This window comes from Lepisosteus platostomus, chromosome 5 (genome assembly GCF_059453375.1).
Source record: "Lepisosteus platostomus isolate fLepPlt1 chromosome 5, fLepPlt1.hap1, whole genome shotgun sequence".
Lineage (NCBI taxonomy): Eukaryota > Metazoa > Chordata > Actinopteri > Semionotiformes > Lepisosteidae > Lepisosteus > Lepisosteus platostomus.
Genome location: NC_142615.1, coordinates 55,862,239 through 55,884,413, shown reverse-complemented (window position 1 = coordinate 55,884,413; position 22,175 = coordinate 55,862,239). Strand labels below are relative to the sequence as shown.

General features: G+C 40.5%; 1 protein-coding gene and 1 non-coding gene across 2 annotated transcripts; one reads left to right on the top strand and one right to left on the bottom strand.

Moving 5' to 3' along the window:
* Nucleotides 1–2,415: 2,415 nt before the first annotated feature.
* trnaa-ugc (transfer RNA alanine (anticodon UGC)) lies at nucleotides 2,416–2,487 on the bottom strand. The gene has a single exon. It is a non-coding gene; the product is annotated as a tRNA-Ala (tRNA).
* A 3,403-nt stretch (nucleotides 2,488–5,890) lies between these two features.
* LOC148669765 (uncharacterized) lies at nucleotides 5,891–20,457 on the top strand. The gene is made up of 3 exons (XM_088632429.1): nucleotides 5,891–6,581; nucleotides 17,648–19,128; nucleotides 19,544–20,457. The coding sequence occupies exons 1-3, from the start codon at nucleotides 6,002–6,004 to the stop codon at nucleotides 19,637–19,639; spliced, it is 2,157 nt and encodes a 718-aa protein (XP_088488555.1). The 5' UTR covers nucleotides 5,891–6,001; the 3' UTR covers nucleotides 19,640–20,457.
* The last annotated feature ends 1,718 nt before the right edge of the window (nucleotides 20,458–22,175 follow it).

The window sequence follows — 22,175 nt, the reverse complement described above, 5'->3', positions numbered from 1 at the left end:
AAAAATAAACTTTTTAAAACCATTTTGTCATTCATTTGTAATTTCTTAATTTTGTACAATTAAAGACTTTAATTAAATATATAAGGAACCTTTGGCCACTCACAATGATAAAATCAACCCCAGAAGGAGAGAATGCCTAAATGTTTGTGATCAATTCATAAGTATGATTTAATCCACACAAGGAGCAAAAGGCACTGTTGACAGAGCCAGATACAACACTACCAAAGAGACAACCTGGCTGTTATTTACATTCCCTTCAAATGAAAAGGTTAAGATAGATAGATACTTTATTGATCCCATGAGAAGAAATTGAATATCTATCTAAGACTCCTTGTCCTGCCTTCAGGAGCTGCTCAATTTAAAATGCAGCATCCCACAGTACTGGAGACACCCCAATATTCACTTTATACTGCACCTCAAACCATAGGTATTTTATAGCACCCAGATTGACGAGTACAGAGCACTAGATACAGTAAAACATCTTCATATTTGAAAGAAATGTGAGTGTTTTGCACATTTCAAGCTACAACAAGTAAACATTTGAGTACCTAAGTCAATATCACCTGGAATGATCAATAATGACCAACATCGGCAACTTCCAAGAAAATCATTTTCACTCATTGAATTTGATCTTCATACTCACCTTGCATTCTCAGCTATAATACTTCAAAATTACAGTGCAGATTTGGTGGAAAACTTCAAAAATCTGTACAATTGTATTTTAATATCTTGGTATATGTACTTTCATTTTAACCATAAATGCTGTTCAGTATATTGTACTTTTGTTGTACTTTTTAAAACATTTTACCTGAGGACACAAGGGGACTGTTATATCTTGTGATACATGCAAGACATCAGTAAAAGAAGGTGAAATTTTAATAAAATTGGTGAGTAAAAGAAAACCACAATTTGTATGATATTATCCCTCGATATCGAAGATCAATTGAAGGATTTGATGAAACTATCAAAGAAACAACAGCAATAGCAGATGATTTGGGTTTTGAACCAATGATTACACCTCAATAATCAATTCGTCCTCAAAAAAAGAAGAGACAGGCATGTTTTGAGCCTCATAATGATCCTCTTCTGGATCCACAAGAAACGTATTTTGGATGTACTTATAACTTCCATCGAAGAGAGATCTCATCAGTTGCATGCAATTGAAAATTTTGACTTTTTGGACAATTTTCCAACGAAGATCTCATGAAGTATTGCCAGGATCTATTCTTAGCGTTTGGTAGTGATAACACTGCTGATATTGATGGAGTAGAAACGTATGATGCGTTGACAGGATTTCTGAAGCGAGAAGTCCTAGAACACCGCCTATAAATGAGCTAGGATTCATACCAAGAAATACTTTTTGTTTTCCACCCAGAAGGCTGCTATTGCATTACACATCTTGTGAACATTACCAGTTTTGGTAGCTTCTAGGCGTGATTTTCCAAAACCGAAACTAATAACAAAATTATTTAAGATGCACCATATCCAAAAATTGTAAATCGAGACTAGTATTACTACAGAAGAAAATATTTAACTGAAATATTAATAAGACTATGTAAGTATAAAACGTAGAACAATTCAATTTATATAACTTATTTTTTATTCTTATTAGAAATTGGCTCACACACCGGAAGACACTAACGTTTATCTTCGTTAGAGTATGTGAATAACAGTTTAACCCAAAATGTTTGTAATTGTGATTTTGTTAAAATGCAATAAATCGTCTATCAGCAGTAAGAAATTATTAAGAAAGTAAGATTTTTTTTTATTTCACAAACGGTAAGACGTGAAGAGAGTTTCCAGTTCGTATCCTTCGCTTTGTCTTAACTTAAGCGTTCAGGATCCAAGCCCGTGTGCGGACGGTTGTGTTTCTTGAATCTCTTGTAATCATCAAAAGTCGTTGTTTAGTCCTTCAGTACTTTCTCGAGTTGTACCATGGATATTTTATACGATTAATACTATTCATTCTATTTTGCCTTTTCCTTCACATACAGAAAAAGTTCAATGTGTCCTTATGGCTGTGCTCCACATCTACACGAGAGCACTTGTAACAGTACAGGACACGCAGTGAGGAATTCGCGCAGCTTTCAGTTTAGTGCGGAGTCCAGAGGGAGGACTCGCTCGCTGAATGATTTCTCAAGAAATCCCAAGTGAGATTTAACAGGTGATTTCTTCAACAGCTACGACAAGTGTGGAGACGTTCTCTGGATTTCCTGAATATGACGTTAAATTTGTTCAAATCATTTGTTGTAGTTAACAGAACTAAATGCTTTGGAGGTACATCTAAAACAGCAGAGCAACACTGTAACACTGTGTGACTGAACTTAATTGTGTAAACCTGGCTCTCTATGAACACCGACAAAGAGTTCTCACTCAACAGAAGATTGCGATGTGAGCACAATAATATAAAGCACGTGGAGATGCCAGGGATTGAACCCGGGACCTCATACATGCAAAGCATGCACTCTACCACTGAGCTACATCCCCAGTGGTGTGGGCTCATGGAGAATGCCTGCAATTTCCCACTTTCGCGTTTCCTCTACTACAGAGTAAATTCATGGGAATGAAGAAATAAGGAAGGAAAAGTAATCGCATTGAAGCTTCCAGGGACCGGGCAAAAATGAATCAGTTATTTTTATATCCAGTCACACGGGCGATGGTGGTTAATTCCTCGACGGGGGAGTACTTTTTTACCTCCTTACTCTACTGTCTTTCAATTCTGTTTTCTTTGAAACCTTTTTGCATCTTTTAAGTGCTCTCGGTTAAACTACGCATAGAACAACAGCAGTACTGATGATTTTCATGGAATATTTTCACCTATGCACACTTCTTCTGTACAACTCCAGTGATAAAGCCCTGTCTGTAAATATTGTAGAAGAACGAAAAAGGGTGAAACAACGCTCCAACCACAGGAATGGTAACCAGAAGGATCGTGTTCTTATTTAATATGTCATTTTGAGATGCCTTGTCAACGCAGACAGGTGTTAGAGCTGAACAAATAATTTATAGTGGTGGTTGTAAACATGGAACATGTTATTTCTATACCAGGAAGAAAGGAGCAGACTCTTAAACTCTTTAACTCTTAAGTTAAAAGAGACAAAAACGACACCTAATCACAGCTAACATTAATTAAAATGACATCACAACAAAAGAGTGAAGCCTTGAGTGAATCAAATTCGTTTTCATTGAATGTCTGTGTCTTCATCACTTTTGGGTAAAGTAAGCTTGAAGTTCAAAAACGATTTTGGCATGCCTGTAGCGTTTTTATGAAACAATTGCTTTGTATATACAATTGCTCTGTGTATAAAGTACATTGTGAATGTTCTCACAGCCTTCAGTTTGTCTTTTTATTCCACACACGAATATTCTTGTGTCCATATCACATATCATATAACACAGAACGCCTTCAAACCAAATGCATTTTAAAGACCACGACTTTGAAAATTTTCACAACCCCTCCATAAACATATCAGTGAGCTAATTATCCTTTTCTGACAGTCAGGGTTTTGATTGATGCGCAATTACGCACCATCTGGAACACTGGGGGACCGCTGTATACATACATACATTCACAACGCAGAAATACTGCTCAATAGAGTTTCATGCGAAAAACCCATATATGACCATAGGAAGCAGAACAGCAGTTTCCAATTACCCAGACTGTCAGCACGGGAATAAAGCTTTGTTTTATTTCTGAAACCCTTTCTTTATTTCCTGTTTTCATTCTGCAGGAAAATTCCTGTTCTTTACTCAACAGTTTTTTAAAAACAGCACCCATGATGTTCAAATCATGATGTCCATGATTGTTTACACAGAAGACTGGCAGAGCTTTGGGTTGTGAATCTCTTTTTCTCATGGTTTTATTGAATGTGGCACCGTGCACTAGGATAGGGGGATGCTGTTCACAAGCCAATAGCATTTAAACCACAGCACCCACAATGCTGCAAGTAAGTGTTTTACACACTAAGCAGGTCCTCTGACCTTTCCCAGCCTTGCTTTGGGTTGTGAAACCTCTTTCAGTTTTTGTTATGATTTTTTCAATACGGCACCGTTTAGACATGCAATACACTGGGATAGGGAGGTCCTCTTCATGACTCAATAGCATTTGAAGCACAACATTCACAATGCTACAACCAAGTGTTTTACACAGCAGACAGCCCCCCTCACCTCATACAACCTTGCTTTGGGTTGTGAAAGTGTTCTTTATTTTTTATGATTTTTTGAATATAACACTACAGGTAATATACTGGAATAGGGGGGTCTTCTTAATACATGGGGTACATGCGGATAGCGCCTTAAAAGGTGGCTTCTCAAAGCTCTTTACAGAATGACAACAACAATAAATAAAAATACACAAGATAAAACACAATTACAATATATAGAGGAGACCGTGGATGGTGGTACTAAGAAAAGCAGAGGGGTGAAGAATGGAACCAGTTCAGTAAAGGCTTTTCTAAAGAAGAGGGTTTTGAGTCTGGATTTGAAGTAGTTTAGAGAAGGTGACTCTGTGATATCCTTGGGGAGAGAGTTCCAGGGCTTGGGGGCATAACAGGAGAAAGCCCTGTCACCCACAGAATGTAGATGGGCTTGGGGAACAGTTAGGAGAGCAGAATTAGAAGAGAGAAGGTTGCGAGGTGGGGAGTAGGGCGATAATAGTTCAGACAGGTAATGAGGTGCCAAGCCATGCAGAGCCTTATAGGTGAGCATGAGAAATTTCATGTGCATTTTTTCCCCTCTGTAACAAGAAACATGTGCACTCTGAATTGAGTGGGTGTCAAATTTGTAAACCTGAAATTATTTTTTGTTCATATAGTCATTAAGATCCAAAAGACTTGGACAGAGATTCAACGAACCCAGGTATAGAGACTGAGTGTCGAGCGAGCAGGAGCGGTGAGGAAGGAGACTGTGAGAGCATAGATATAGATACTTTACACAAAGTACAGACAGTGCATCAAGACAATATACTGTACAAACAGTAGACAACGTACAAGTAAACAATGCAGACATGTAAACAGTGACTTCAGATGTGCGGAATAAATAAGAAATTAAGGTAGATGTTTCTATTAAATTAACGGTATTCGAAATGTTGTAAAAAGAAAAGCAATTTGTTTTGTAAAAAAATGAGAGATTATTTTTATTTTATACAGGAAAGGTGTGCGTGTCAAGTTGATCTTTTCGGAGTGCACCATTTGAAAATATAAATTGGAAGTTAGTTTGGATAACTCCTGATGGATATTGAATTACAAATAAAGCTAAAAAGATATAATTTAAAATTGTTCATAGGTTTTATCCAGTTAAATAAGTACTGTCTAAATTTACTTGTAAGGTGTGTGTTTGTGAAGTTGTTTTGGACGGACTTGCAGAGTTTTGTTTGTAGGCATTTAAAGGTGTTTTTTTTAGGTTTAAGGACTTTGATATTGTACTGTGTAAGAGAACTTTTTTAAAAAAGAATTTATTTATAGCAAATTTATTAGTCATTCTGAGTAAATTTCACATTCATAAATCAAAATGGTCCAATAATACTCCCCTTTTTAGTACTTTTCAGATGGAGTTGAAATATTATTTAAATTCTATAAAAATGAAAAAAAATGCTTAAGCAAGGAAAACATTTGATATATGTAAAAAATATAATTTACTCCGTTACCTCTGCCAGTTAATTTTTTTTTTTGTTCGTGTTTTTTTTCTCTTGTATCTGTTTCTGCTCCTCTAGTTGTATTTGTAAATTATTTACACATTTAATAAAAAAAAAATGTCGACCGTATACGTTACACTATAATATAACGCAAACATCTATTCTGGACTATTTTTTTTTTCAGATTTTTATTATTATTTTATTATTATTTATTTTTGTGGTTTATAGCAACGGTCACTAAGGAAGTTCATCTGATAACCCGGAAGTCCTCTGTTTGACCACGTTTCGCTTTCTGTGTTCAAACCCACGTGTTTACAGCCACTGCAGCTGCAGGAATTGTTTGTGTTTTTCAGATCGACTCTGAAAAAAATGGAGAATCTGTTGCTTAATATGGAAACTGAGGCGCACTCTTTCGTGGAGACTGTGCTTAAATCGATCGTGCATGAAGTTTCGGAAGTTTTCCGAAACCGGACAGATGATTCCGAGAAGTCGATTGAAGAAAAACTCCGCCAGATCTCCCAGGTTCTGGGGAGACGGGTCTTGATTAAAATCATGTCTGTCGACAATGTTTTCGGTGCCGAAATCGCGCAAATGAAACAGGAAAACGAGCTTCACTGTTTCGTGGAGGTTTTGCTCAAATCGTTCGTGTATGAAGTTTCAAAAGTTTTCCGAAACAGGATGTCTGACTCTGAGAACGAGTTTCAAGACAAACTCCGCAGCGTCTCCCAGATCCTGGTGAGTCGGGCCGTGATTAATATCACACAGTGTGTGGAGGACAGTTTCGGGACAGAAATAACGCGAATGAAGGAAAACGAGACCTTTAAAGTGCGATTGCAGCTGTGGGAGAAGGAGTCGGGAGCAGGAGGAGATCAGGGAGGGACAGATCATGTTGGACTCATGCCTCCCTGTGAAATCACTGCAGAAACAAATGAAGAAACGGAGCCGTCGGGTAAGTGCAGTGACTTTTAATTAGTAACGTTTGTGTTTAAAAACGGTGTTTTTAACTCCCTCACTGTTGAAACTGTAGTGGAGAGATGCAGAGCGAAGTAGGAAAGGTTTGTGATGTTGCCGAGGGATTCTTTTCTGCGAACTAAACTAGTTGTGGTCTAGTTATATTCTCATTAATGTTATTACTGTTCTTTAAATGTGGACAGAAATATGTCGTCAATTGATACACTTTCTCCATGTGAAAGGCAATTTAGGAGACTTTGGAGTCTTGGAAATATGTTTGTGGGCAGATTATTTATCGACGTGGCGGTAACTATCCCTTCTTTGTAGTGTTAATATACTGCATTGTACAGCAGTGCCCAGTCAGCCAGTGTGTCTGTATGAACCCCTCTCTTTTTCAGTGCAGTGTTAATGTGCTGTAGTGTCCAGTCAGTGTGTCTGTATTAACCCCACTCCAGTGCAGTGTTAAATACTGGCAATTTAGACAGAACAAAAATTTTCGCGAAATTATATCCCCGACCGTCCTCCGCTGTCCTTTTCAATCTTCTGGAGAGCACAGAGTCTTACGAAAATTATTACAACTTTGTTCGGTCAGCTTCTCTTCCTAGACCCTGTTAATTGCTACGATGAGTTGCTTTGTGCTCTGTTTTGCCGTCTTCTGAATATAGTCTGAGGAATATCCAACGAAGAAGTGATGTAGCTGGTGTAGTAAAAGCAGGCTTAATTATTATAGAACCACTAATATCAAGACAGCGCTTGCTTTCCCCCCACAATTGGAAAGTAAAATATAATTTTTTGCGGTTTTAAAACTTGCATATTTTATGTAAAACAAAATTACATAAATTCGACTACCTTCGGTTCAGGAACAAGTAAAGGTTTATTCCCTGCTGGAAAGACAAGAAACAACATTTCAGCTGTGGAAGAAGGTTTTGACGCCTGAAGAAGGCTCCACAGCCGAAATGTTGTTTCTTTTCTTCTCTTTTCAGCACAGGAATATACCTCTACTTGTTCCTTTGCAGCCTACGCATACTGATGCAGCTCCCTACGTGAACTACTTTAGGTTTTCATGCTGTATGTATTATTTACATCTGTAGAGTATGTATTACTTTCAGATTCATCCTGTTTGTGTTCTAGGTACAATGTTTTGACGTAAAGATTTGATTTCGCCACCCCATTTTGATGAATATAATATTGGTTAACCTGCAGTATATTTTGTAGATGGAATATTTAATAGTAGACATATTCAATAGTACAAAGCTTTGAGGTCCAGCCTAGTTTGCATTGAAAAAAAGCAAATGAATGATTTTCCTCCTACTGTCATTTGTGTACTGGGATAGTCGAGTTTAAATTTATTTAGTAACGCAAAGCTGCGGATAAACAGGGCGGTATCACCAAGTTTTCCCTTGTTTCCTTTTCCTATTTGGAGTCAAGTCTGCTCAACACGAATGAACACAACGCGTCACTGCCTTTTGGTTCAGGGATAGACGCGGTGAGATTCAAGTTCATCAGCCTGCGAATGGAGGAAGGAATTTTTTTTTGCAAAATTCTGTCCACATGCACTCAGTCACTGCAAAAGCAGCAACAGCCACAGGAAGCATTTTGACCCGCGTAACAAACCGGTGACATCACGTGGCAGGGTGTCCCATCCCCTCTTTTTGTAACGGTGCCCCTCAAATCCTCATGTACTTGAAGTCCACATTTACGCTGTGTCATGGAGGTGTGGACCTGGAGGAAGGGCTTAGGGTAAAGTTTGAAAATTGGGACGTGTTCTTATAATGTTAGTGAATAGGGAGGACAAGTTACGCCATGAATCAATACAAAAATGTGTGTTGAATGTCTTATAAACCCTCTAACATTGACACAAGAGCAGGATTTGTGGCTTCTGCGGTTCGGAGCCTTGCATTGTCAAATGTGCTCATCTGTGTGACAGTGAACCCTTTCTCAGTCTGTCTGGGGGGTGGGGCTCAAGCTACTGTTCCTCAATTTAACATCTGATTCATCCTCACTACCAGATAGGGCTTAAGAGCTCATGAATTTAAAGTGAATATTTAACAGGTTGTGATATGTACAGTGGTGTGAAAAAGTGTTTGCCCCCTTCCTGATTTCTTATTTTTTTGCATGTTTGTCACACTGAAATGTTTCAGATCATCAAACAAATTGAAATATTAGACAAAGATAGCACAAGTAAACACAAAATGCAGTTTTTAAATGAAGGTTTTTATTATTAAGGGAAAAAAAATCCAAACCTACATGGCCCTGTGTGAAAAAGTTATTGCGTTATACATTTGTATAAAAAATTTCAGATTAAAACAAAGATTTTGCATATTCTTTGTTGTATGTATATATAGGTCAGCCACAGAACCAGGAGAATATGTCTCCTTCTTATAATAATTATTGTGGTTTTGTTTTTGTTACTGAGAGATCTTGCTACATAGTGTGTATATATAAAACCATTTTCTGTTGCAATTCAAGGTTCTGGATCGTACAAAAAATACTTTTCCTTGCTGAAAGTCTAACACACAAGAGAGAATGGTGATATACATAGAAAAATAGGTACCAGATGATATTTTGTAGCAGCTTCTTGAATATTTATCTCGCAAGAGAGACTTTTTTTGTGGAAACTATCAGGTTTTGATTTACTATCATGTGAACTCTTGCTCTTAAGATGGTAAGAGATTGCATCTGGTATTGCATGTAGTAAAATGGTAATTCTTTTATTTCCTCTGTTTCCTATATTGGGAAAATAAAGTATATGCTCAGTAGAGGGGCAAAGTTTTGAGTAGTGTCGTGGGAATTTTCTCTAAACACTTAAACAAACAAGCAGATAGAGATTCTTCATTCAAATAGTAAGCTCCGTGAATTTGCCCCCCCTACAGACAGCACAAACAATGAAACTCACCTCATTTGTTAGTGCTGGGATTGTGCTGGTTTGTGCCGTTGAAAGTAGCTTTTTTGCTGCTTTCATTCCCGAGATATAGCGCCTTGTTTTTCCGGTGATCACGTGACCATGCACAGTGACTTTGACCTCCAGTAACCCCGTCTGCCAAGTTCAAGCACTCTGTTACCGGCGCGAGAGTATCAATTCTGCAACTCTGTTCCTCTGTTTGCCCAGGTAGGGGGCGGCGGTGGATTTTGCATTTAATATCATTATCTTCTATGTGTTTGTGTGAATAGGAAAATTACATTTGTCTCCAATATCATACCCGTATCAGAAGAGTTTCAAGTGTAGCCTTAAAAAGCGAACATTAGCAAACAATTGTATGTTCTTACAAAGAGGCTTTAATGAACAAGTCTTAATACCTCATAGCATTGTCCTTTTTTAAAAATCTGAAGCAGTAATCAGTTTCGTATTGTCTCCTTCTTAAGTAAACATAGGCATCAAGGGATATGTGAAGATTTTTATCTGTGTTTCTGGTCAGACCTTGGTATAGAATACAGCGTGAGGGCACACCTTGACCACTGAAGACACAGATTTGATTGTCTTTGTTAGATCATCAGATTTATCCCAGATGAAGTCGTGTCTTTTGCAGTATGCAATGTAACGACCTAGGACATGTTTGCTGGCAGGTGGGCAGACCGCAGTGACACCTCTTAATTTGAAGGTCTTCCAGTTTAATTCCAGGTTATGTGGAAAATCTGAAAGTTGACTCTCAAAGATATTTTGAGACTGCACAGTGTTTTCTTCATGACTCAGCCAATCTCCCATGTCACCAATTTGAGAGAGACATTTGGATTGGCTTAATTTAATTTGTTTCTGTACAGCCTCCTATAGCCCTGTTACTCCTCTTGCTCTCAGCGTATTCAAATCTACAGAAACAAATGGGATATTGCGTGACTCCACAATGGAGGGGGCAACTTGGCGATGAGCGCCGACTCAGTGCTACCACACTAGGCACTGTTAAGAACACTTTTGCTATGATTTCTGGAATGTTACATTCAGCCCTCACTTGTTGCAGCCCTGACTATTTTCGTTGCACCAAAAATGTCCCTCAAAATTTTAGCTCTTAGAACATAAACATCTTTGTGCACACCTTTCTGTGCCAAATGTTTCACCAGTTGTAGATGCTATCTACAGCCTGATTAACATAGCTGCTATAAGACCTGCTATTGCAATAGGCACTGCATAGGCACTGACATCAAAGGCACAGGTGTTCAGTACACTCACAGTGTCTCCACTCACCTTTACTGGGGGCAGGTCTCTGCTGCTTCAGTTCCTCATCAGAGCCACTACAGCCTTTTTCACAGGAACCGAACAATCTATGTTGTAACCACTCAGAATGAGGCACAAGATAAAAAGATGGTTTCCGTTTTTTAGGTGGTGCAGCAAGCCCTCTCCAATTTTCCAGGCAACTCAGATTTGATGGATACACCAGTTCTTTGTCCTTTTTGAGCTCTGTCTGTTTTTCAGAACTCATAACAAGTGTTCCGCTCTGCTGTTCTAGAGAGCTGGATGTCTCTGCCTCACAGGTGGTAGCACTGATAACGGCCCTCTCACACTGCTGGGAAACACCATGAGCACCCATTGATATTCTCATACCTTCTATGGGTGCTAGGTGCTTCATAAGGAACCTGTCAACTCATGCTTCAGCACTGATTGTTTTAGGTTTTTGAAATCCACCTCCACACTGGCTGAGCTTGCAGTGATGTTCACACTTTTGAAAAGTGCAACCATTAAGCCAGTCCTGAGTGGGAGATAGCAAGCAAGCCTCGTGAGATGAGGAACAATCTCCGGTAGGAAATGCAGGTTATCTCTATCACCACTGTCCACAGCAAGCAACCTGCATTCTTCACAGATTTCTGTTACCCAGTCTTCCAATGCTGTCGGGCATGCATCAAGGGTACAGCTTGGCTCTTGGTCCCCTGCTTCACCTATTTCTTCTAGAACTTCATCAGAAGGAAAAACATTGTATCCTTCTGCTATTTTTTTGTTCTAAGTGTGAGGTTTTAAGTGTGATTTTATAGTTTGCAGTTACTCTGTTATGCATGTAAACATTGATTCTTTGTTACCTTTGCAGCCCTGCAGCACTTGGGTATATTCTTTTGTCAGGTTATGTCTGGCAGCACAGCCTGAATGTTAGTACTGTTAAGTTCCTACCCTCCTAACAGTGCCTGTAGGTGATGAATCCTGGAATGAAGGGCAAATATGTAGAATGAGTACTATGGTGCAACAACATACATTGTTTAAAATACAAAAAAACAAATCCTGTCCTCACATCGACTTTCGTAACCAAACAATGTGTAAAATGTTTAACAATGTCAGAATAACAATGAACAATGCAGAGCTTTAATCCAGTACATTTACTTGGTCTCTTAAGTGTGGTAACAGTGTAACACACCAAATGATGCAATTTTATACCAACTCTGTACTTCCTTAATATACTCTGTTGTGTGAGGGTATAACTTAATAAAGCTCACAAAACTCATTTTATCCTGTTCTATGCTCTGTGAAGGCAGACCATAATCTATTGTCAAATGGTTAACTCTACTACATTTACTACAATAGTGGAATCACCAGTTTCGTGCCTGCTGCTTCTGGGACATGATACAAACAACGTAAACCGTGCAAACATTCCCAAAGATGCTCAGAACTTCAAAGAGGCAGGTACTTCAATGTACATTATAAACCCCTCTCTACAGGTAATGGAACAATAGAAAGGCAACAGCTCCTCAATAAGCTATTGCATGCAGTAGGTCTGATATCTACTTTCATACACAATTAAGAATTAACAATCAAAAATTACAAATATGTAGTGCAGTACATGGAATTGAAAAGCTCAAGGTTTAAAAAAAATCAAACAATTGATGAGTAGTTTAAATCCCCAGAAAGAAATAAGGATGAATGCAAAACACTGTATATTGGTTAAAACTGAAGTCTCAAACAACAAATCGTGGCGAGCTTTACACTACTCTTTTGTTAGCTCCGTGATGTCACCCTTTAATCTCAGCGTTCATGTGATGGCTGAATCCCAAGCTAGACCCATGGCCCGGGTATTATGAGAAATGTTTAATGCAAAGTATAGAGAAGTCTGATTAACACTCAAAAATGTAACAAAAAATGAATTTCACCAAAGCTGGCTTCAACTGTTCTTCTTCCAAATTTTCACGTGATTAATAATATCCTTTCAGTTATATAGTGTGTAGGATAAAAACTCACTGTTCCACTGTTACAATTATACACATTTAGTGTGCTCTCTGAAGGCACCAGTTCTATAGGGTTTGGGCATTTACTGGGACAATTATTAATTGTAGCAGTAAATCACAAAATTTATTATTTTGATGGCTTTAGAATCCAACCATGCGATATAACTCAAACAACGCACACACACAGGTACTAATACATGAGGATACATTTATTAATACATAGAATATGCATATAAACCTAACAGATCTTATCGAGAGGGTTATCAGAATACAAAAGGTATATATTCAATCAGTTACAAAGTGTTACACATATCAAGAGGACATGCGTTCAGTATATCATTCATTTAGACCGTTTCGTAAATGAACTTGGTTATAACTTCTACATTAGATACTCAAAACAAGTACATAACTCTTAGGAATTAAATTGATATCAACTGGTTGGGATAACAATTGAATTCTCGAGCTGTAATGCATTGAAGTTGAATACTCATCCAATCTCTGGGGATTCAGATCTCCTGCGGGCACAAAGAAACAGTTGCAGGCTGTTGCTGTCCAATTCGCGCTCTCTGGCTCTGTGCCAGGCTGTGCTGTGCGGCTTGTGACGGTGCGCTACTGATGCTCACTGACCGGCTAGTTAGTGTTGGCTTTAACTAGCAAAGTTTGCGCACAGGAGAAAAGATGACTGTGGGTCCCAGCAGGTCAGGAAGAGGACCGGTTCGTTCCTGATGAAGAGCTAGTTCTGAATAGTGATTCAGCTGTCCACAGTTCTGACCTGTTCACGAGGCTTGCTGCTGATGCTAACCTCAGGTGGATCCTCTGGTTACTTTCTGGCAACCTCCGCTCTAGACTCTTAGACAAAGGAAACTTCTGGCACTCGGACACACTGGCCATTCCGTGGTTGTCCGGGCTGGGTCGCAGGATGGTCAGGAGGCGCGCTGCGAGAATGTCCTGCCCTTGGGAGCCTTCTGCTCCTGGGCCGTCCTGCCCTGGAATTCTCCTTTGAATTCCCTTTAGAAAAGTCCACAGAATTCCACTCTAGCCCTCTGTGTTGCCTGTTTTTACCTGGAGGAACTTCAGCTTGTTCATTGTCTGAAAGTTCCATGGGCATCAGAGTCCCACGTGGGTTACTCAGCCCTACCAGTCCCTGATTGGTTGATCAAGGTGAGATATGAGTCACTTACTCCTGAGACTTAGGAATGCAGTCCAGATGTCCATCTGGCACTCCCCAGACAGATAGACGCCAATGGATGACCATTGATCATGATAGCCAGGCTTAGCTAAGTGCATCCCCCTTTGGGATCTGTCCCTTATCAAAAGAAAACATCTTTAAATCAGCCTGCATGAATAGTTTGATGAGGCCTAATTTGGGAAAGCACAGAAACACTTAATTCTGCCTTATTAATAAGCCTCACCGCTACAAGTGCTTCTCTGGAAACCCCAGTGAAAGTGCCCTACAGATAATGGGGACTTCCCTCCACTGTGTAAATGAAAATATAACTAAGTTTTTTACATTGTTATGGATTACAGTTTAAGTGCACATCAAAATGTTTCTGTATATGTAGATAGAAATTGATAAATTAATATTTTTTAGACCCACCTACTCACTTTAACTGCAATACCAAGGCCCATCACCACTTCTTTCATTTCAGCTTTCACATCCGCAATTTGTAACATGTCAGAGATTTTTTGGGGTTCAATTCTCCTTGTAACATGTACAGAAACAAAACATTATAATTTAAATTCAGAAGTGTGACAAGTCATTTCAAGTTTCACTTGCATGTGTAGAAATATCAGGATAACAACAAATAAAGCTTACTAATTTTTTGTGGTATTCCCCATGATATAAAACAAAATAAGTTTCTCAAATATCTTTACTTTAAAATAAATTTGTGGGGATGTCAATGTAGCATCATAATTACAGTATAGCATTTCTAGTTTGTAAAGAAACTTACGATTTGGAAGAAGAGGTCTTCGCCACAGATGCAGATAATAAATCAAACATCAACTGCAAAGGCTGGGGTCAGCTGATCAAGAGATCACAATTGAAAGATCTGGTGGTCTTGAACTTGTGGTTTTTGTATGGTGCCGACGGCACAGAGTGACGTCACGGCCAGAAAAAGAAGGCACTATATTAAAATGTAAAACATCCACCCCCACCCGACCAGACAAAGTCGGAAAACAAATTGCATTCATTGTTTTCATCACATCCAGTAATTTAAGTACCGAGTGTGTTGGTACCTGTAAATGTCCTTATAGACAGTCATATCTGTGTCTTCAGAGCTCAAGGTGTGCCCTCATGCTGTTTTCTACACCAAGGACTGACCAGAAATACAGATAAAAGGACTGAGCTAATCGTTTCATGTTTGCGCATAAGACCCTTGTTAATACAAACACGTGGATAATGCCAATTTTTCAAAGAACCTAGATATATGTTCACTTCTGTTCTATGAAAATACATATTTTCCAATATTGCCACGGTGTTCATGTGTGAGATGATAGACTCTTGTTTCTAGGATGTGTTATGAACTTGTGTAAACTTTGTACATACTGCCCCTTAAAAATAAAAGTCCTGAAGTCCTGGTTCCTTTTCACGTTGGCGAATGTGCTTTGCATAAAAAAGAGCAACAGTGGTCCAGAAAGTTGCAAATTCAAGTCTTTTTAAATACGTGGCTCGACAGACAGGTCGAATGTTCACACGTCCCTTGATGCCTGTTTATTTAAGAAGGAGACAATGCGAAACTGATTACTTCTTATGATTTTTAAAAAAGGTCACCGCTACGAGGTATTAAGACTTGTTCGTTAAAGCCTCTTTGTAAGAATATACAATTTTGCTAATGTTCGCTTTTTAAGGCTACACCTGCAACTCTTCTGATACGGGTATGATATTGGAAACAATTTTAATTTTCCTGTTCACACAAACGCATAGAAGATAATGATATTAAATGCAAAATCCATACCCTCACCTGGGCAAACAGAGGAACAGAGTTGCAGAATTGTTACTCTCGTGCTGGTAACAGAGTGCTTGAACTCGGCAGACGGTGTTACTGGAGGTCCAAGTCACCGTGCATGGTCATGTGATCACCGGAAAAACAAGGCGCTCTATCTCGGGAATGAAAGCAGCACAAACGCTACTTTCAACGGCACAAACACAGCACTAACGATTGAGACCGGTCCGGTTCCCCTACAACGTTGTAGGGGGGCTGAGTGACGTCACCACCTGAAAAAGAAGATGTTATATCTAAGGAACGAAAGTAGCTGGGAAGTTACTTTCAACGGCACAAACCGGCACAAAAGCAGCACTAACGAATGAGACCAGTCTGGTTCCGCTACGATCTTGTAGGGGGGCTGAGAGATGTCACGACCCCGAAAAAACAAGGCTCTATATCTCGGAATTGAAAGCAGCACAAATGCTACTTTTAACGCCACAAACGTAACACTAACGAATGAGGTGAGTTTAATCATTTGTGCTGTTTGTAGAGGGGCCAACTTCACGGAGCAAATTAACCCCACTCTCTTAGTGCAGTAATAATGTACTGTAGCGTTTGGTCAGTGTGTCTGTATGAACCCCTCTCTCTCTCAGTGCAGTGTTAATGTACTGGAGTGTCCAGTCAGTGTGTCTGTATGAATCCCTCACTCTCAGTGTAGTGTAAATGTACTGTAGTGTGCAGTCAGTGTGTCTGTATTATGTAAATGTAATGTATTATTATTATTTCTGTAGTCTTACTTTTTACATGGTAGGTTTCTGACAAAGCTTGTATATCTAAAATTATGTATTATCAGAAACCCCCTTAAACCCTCTTATTCCTCTATGCTTAAACAACCCAAATTGATTGCGAGTATACTAGACGTGTGTTTGTGTAGCGTAAAGCTTACAGCTTTAGCTTGAAGCTTTTAAGATCACATCGCCTCAGCTATCATTACTATGCTATTGTTACTCGTATATACATCCATACCAGTCCCAACGCAGATGTGGCTGTCTCTATTCTAATTGCATCTCTGACATAAGAATTTGGATGACTCAAAATGTCCTTCATCTTAACTGTGACAAGACTGAAGCCATGCTTATTGGCACCACCCATCAACTTTGTAAAATCAGTGTGAAACCCTATCTGTAGATGGTCTTGTACTTGAGCTTCAGTCTAAATTGAAAAACTTGGGGATGATATTTGACGTTTGACCCGCATGCGCAGAATGTTGTCAAAACATCTTTCATTCACTTCAGAAATATTCCTCGACTACACCCTATGTTATCACTAACTGTGGCTGAAAAGTGTTGTCTAATCTTGAATCGACTGATGTAATGCTCTACTCTCTGGGGTTTCAAAATCCCCATTGAACAAACTCCAGTATGTCCACAATTCGGCAGCCAGAATCCTGACCAGGTCTAGTGCAAGTGTTCACATTACTCCTATCCTGGAGTCCTTGCACTGGCTTCCTGTCAAGTTTCCTGTCGACTTAACAGTCCTCCTGCTCACCTATAAGGCTCTCCATGGCTCGGTACCTGTCTGAGTTATCACCCTACTCCCTACCTCACAACCTTCGCTCTTCTAATTCTGCTCTCCTTACTGTCCCCCAAGCCTGTCTACATTGTATAGGTGACATGGCCTTCACCTGTTATTCCCCCAAGCTCTGGAACTCTCTCCCTAAGGACATCGGAGAGTCACCTTCTCTAAACTCCTTCAAATCCAGACTCAAAACCTTCTTCTTCAGAAGAGCCTTTAACTGTTCTTTACCCCTCTGTTCCTACTGTACTTAGTACCACCATCTACTGTCTCCTCTAACTGTATTTTCATCGTGCTTATATTGTGTATTTTTTGTTGTTGTCATTCTATAAAACGCTTTGAGAAGCCACCTTTAAAGGTGCTATATAAAATAGTTTTTTTATTATTATTATAAAGGTCTTGTTTTCTTGTCCTGTGTTTACAGGCTCAGAGGCCAGTACTCTCTCTGAAGCTGGGGAAAGGGCTCCTCTTGAACAGCAGCACAGTGAGGAGGAGTGGGGCTCCAGTCTGATGCAGGAGACAGTGCTCACTGCCGCACAAGAGAAAGAGAAACTCAGGGAGCAGCACACAGAGAGCAGACAGAGTGTCAAGGATCTGGACTCTGTGCCCACGATGAAGACAGACCCTGAGAGTGAGACACCTGGGCTCTTAGTATGTGATGATTTTACAGAGAAGATGAATAATCTGGACTCGAACAATATTACACAAGGTTGTAATGAACTGGGCTGTGTCTCTGTACAAGAGCACAGTGAAGAACTGGATGTCTTTAATCTTACAGAGCAGGACACGGAGTCCCAGTTGATTGACTGTGCAGAGCAGCAGACTGATGTACCTGGTGAAGAGAACAGTGTTGAGATACAGCACCAAGAGGAGAGTCAGTACAGGGAGGAGCAACAGCAGCTCCTACAGGGATTGATAATTAGGCCTTGTTCTGTTCAAGTGGAGAGACTGTCATTGCACAGTCTCAAACAATCATGTAATCCCTTAGCATCTGATGACTTAACACACAGGTTTAATAATCTGGTTACTGAGAAAATTGTTGAAAGTTTTAATGAACTGGAGAGTATGTCTGTTCTTGGGCAAAGAGAGGAACAACTGAATGAACTGGATGGTTTAAGTCTCAGAGAGCTGGAGATGGAGTCCCAGATGATTCACACTGCTGAGCAGCACACTAAAGGACACGATGGAGAAAATACAGCTCTGTTTCAGCACACGGAGCAAGACCATTCCACGGAGCATTTGCAGAATAAGAGACCCCAGCACGATCAGAGGATGAGGAAAAATCACTCAAGGCCTTGCTCAGATGGAGTGGACAAACTGATATTATGGCACAGGGAGGAGCAGCGTTTCTGTCAGTCTAGCATTTCAAAACCCTACCAGCACCTTCACACAGGAGAGAGACCTTTCAGCTGCAGTCAGCGTGGGAAGAGTTTTAGTCAGTCAAGTCACTTAAAAACCCACCAGCGCATTCACACAGGAGAGAGACCGTTTAGCTGCAGTCAGTGTGGGAAGAGTTTTAGTCACTCAGGTAACTTAATATCCCACCAGCGCATTCACACAGGAGAGAGACCATTCAGCTGCAGTCAGTGTGGGAAAAGTTTTAGTCAGTCAAGTAGCTTAATAACCCACCAGCGCGTTCACACAGGAGAGAGACCATTCAGCTGCAGTCAGTGTGGGAAGAGTTTTAGTCGGTCAAGTGACTTAAAAACCCACCAGCGCATTCACACAGGAGAGAGACCTTTCAGCTGTAGTCAGTGTGGGAAGAGTTTTAGTCGGTCAGGTGACTTAAAAACCCACCAGCGCATTCACACAGGAGAGAGACCGTTTAGCTGCAGTCAGTGTGGGAAGAGTTTTAGTAAGTCAAGTCACTTAAAAACCCACCAGCGCATTCACACAGGAGAGACCGTTCAGCTGCAGTCAGTGTGGGAAGAGTTTTAGTCGGTCAAGTCACTTAAAAACCCACCAGCGCATTCACACAGGAGAGAGACCTTTCAGCTGCAGTCAGTGTGGGAAAAGTTTTAGTCACTCAGGTAACTTAATATCCCACCAGCGCAATCACACAGGAGAAAGACCGTTCATCTGCAGTCAGTGTGGGAAAAGTTTTAGTCAGTCAAGTAGCTTAATAACCCACCAGCGCGTTCACACAGGAGAGAGACCATTCAGGTGCAGTCAGTGTGGGAAGAGTTTTAGTCGGTCAAGTGACTTAAAAACCCACCAGCGCAATCACACAGGAGAGAGACCATTCATCTGCAGTCAGTGTGGGAAGAGTTTTAGTCGGTCAAGTGACTTAAAAACCCACCAGCGCATTCACACAGGAGAGAGACCATTCAGCTGCAGTCAGTGTGGGAAGAGTTTTAGTCGGTCAAGTGACTTAAAAACCCACCAGCGCATTCACACAGGAGAGAGACCATTGTAGTGGCAAGGTTTATTAAAATACAGGAATTAAGTTTGCTGCTCCCTTGCCAGTCTCTCTCTCCCTCATCTCAAGTGGTGCTTGATACAGAGAAGCCATTCCATTTGGTTCAAATTTAAGGTGTTTTTCTAGCTGATAGAGTGTTCTGATAAGGAACAACTCCTTAAGCTGAGACACATCAACCACCCTAATGAATGGTCATCTTTGGTGCCTCACTGTCTGGGAGATTCCAAGGGAGAGTCTCATCCCAAGTGGTTTACAACCCCAAGGTCAGAGTTCATGGTTACTCATCCTCACACAGGGCACCAATAAATGTAGGCATCCTCTCACGAGGCACCAATAACTGTAGGGGTTTGTGCATTTACTGGGACAATTGTTAATTGTAGCAGTAAGTCACAAAATGATTCTCGAATGCCCATGGATCTTTTAACCAATGAGCAACCGTAGTTCCTCCAGGTACAACTCCAGCTCCTCCTGGACATCCTCAGACTCGGCTCAGACAGTCACGTAACGGCCAGTGTGTCCCAGTCCCAGGACTTTCCCTTGTTCTAAGAGTTGAGAACGGAGGTTGCCAGCGTGTAACCAAAGGATCCACCCGAGGTTAGCCCAGCAGCAAGCCTCGTGAACCCACCGCAAACGCTCACCTGATCAACGAGTAAACTATGGTTGGAACTGTGGACAGCTGAATATCAGTATTCAGGACTCGTGCTACATCGGGAACGAACCGGTCTTCTTCCTGTCTAAAGATTGTGACTTTTCTGTGTGCAAACTCTGCTAGTTTCAGCCAACACTAACTAGCCGGTCTTCAGAGAGCATCAGCAGCGCACAGCAGCAGAAATCTCTCTTCTTCTTCTTCTCTCAAGTCGAACCAGCACTGCCTGGCACCGGCCGAGCCAGAGAGGGCCAGAGAGCACCGATTGGACGCAGCAACAGCCTGCTACTGCTTCTTTGTGTCCGCGGGAGATCTGAATCCCCACAGAGGGGATGAGTATTCAACATTCTGCATTACAGCTCGAGAATTCAATTGTTACCTCAACCTGAGTTGATATCAATTTAATTCCTATGAATCATGTACTTGCTTTTGAGTATCTAATGTACAAGTTGTGACAAAGTTCATTTACAAAACGGTCTAAATGAATGATATTACGAAATGCATGTCCCTCTTGGTTTGTAACTCTTCGTGATTGAATATATACCTTTTGTATACTGCTAACCCTCACTATAAGATCTGTTATGTTTTCGCACATTTTTTGTATTAATAAATGTATTGTCGTGTATTAGTATCCGCGTGTGTGCGTTGTTTGAGTTATCCTGCAAGGTTGTTTCTAATAGCCATCAGAAGAATAATTTTTGTGACTTGCTGCTACAATTAATAATTGTCCCAGTTAAGCGCAAAACCCCTACATTTACTGGTGCCTCGTGAGAGGATGCCTATAGAGTGAAGAACAGGAACATGTAAGATGATTAATATACATTCATATATCCATCCACTCGATTCAGGGTTGTGGTGGAACTGGAACAATCCTGGCAAGCAGTGGGTGCAAAGCACTATCGCAGATAATGTGACACCAGTCCATCACAGGACTCACTCACACCATGGCCAATTTTCATAGAAGCCCATTAAAATCCATGTCAATACAGAACAACCGACCTCCACCTCCATAGCTTCCATGTTTTACAGTATTTTGAGAAAATCTGGAATGTACCTTTCTTGCATTTTATTTGTGTTTTATCAGATGTTTAATCTTAAACTAAGCTGTAATGCCCAGGTCAGCAGCTGTGAAGGGAGACGGAGAAGTTTTTCATTTAATCTGCGGGAAAGCCAATTCATAGTCCTTCCAAAGACTTGAGAAGACTGCATGAGAAGTAAGCAGAATAATATATTTAATTTCTGTGGTGTCATGCCCCACACTCTACCTCGGAAACGCCGTTCTATCCCTGTCACACCCCACACTCTCCCTCGCAAACGGCGTTGCATTCCCAGAACCACTGTTTCATAATCTCATCCCTGATTGAACCCATCAGATTCCTCAAATTCTCACTCCCTAACCAATTATCCAATCACACCCCTTTCCTTTCAGTATTTAAACTCCCCTCACACACACATCCCCACGCTCACTATTGAGAAGCCTCTTGTAGTATTCTCCAGTGCGTGTTTCCAAGCCTTTTGACTGATCTCCTGTTACAAATCTTCTGCCTCTTTCTCCTTATCTCACGTCATGCCTTTTGACCTCGCCTTCTTGATTTTTTATTTTGGATTGTTTTTGGATATCTCTCATTACCAGACCCTTTGCCTCCCTTATCGACCCAGCCTTTGGATTTCGTCTTTGGATCATCCCTTTGCTACTTTGCGTTCTGTAGGATTCCGGTCACGCATAAGGATCCTCCAATTCTACCTATAGGTTCCCTGACACAGACGAGGGGAGTCCTGGTGTCCGTGTGGCGGTGCAGCTGGTAAAAACGCTCCCTGTGCTGTGTGTGTTGTGGGCTGCTGGTGTTTCCGAGAGAAACGGGCTGTTTGTGTGGGAAGATGCTCTTT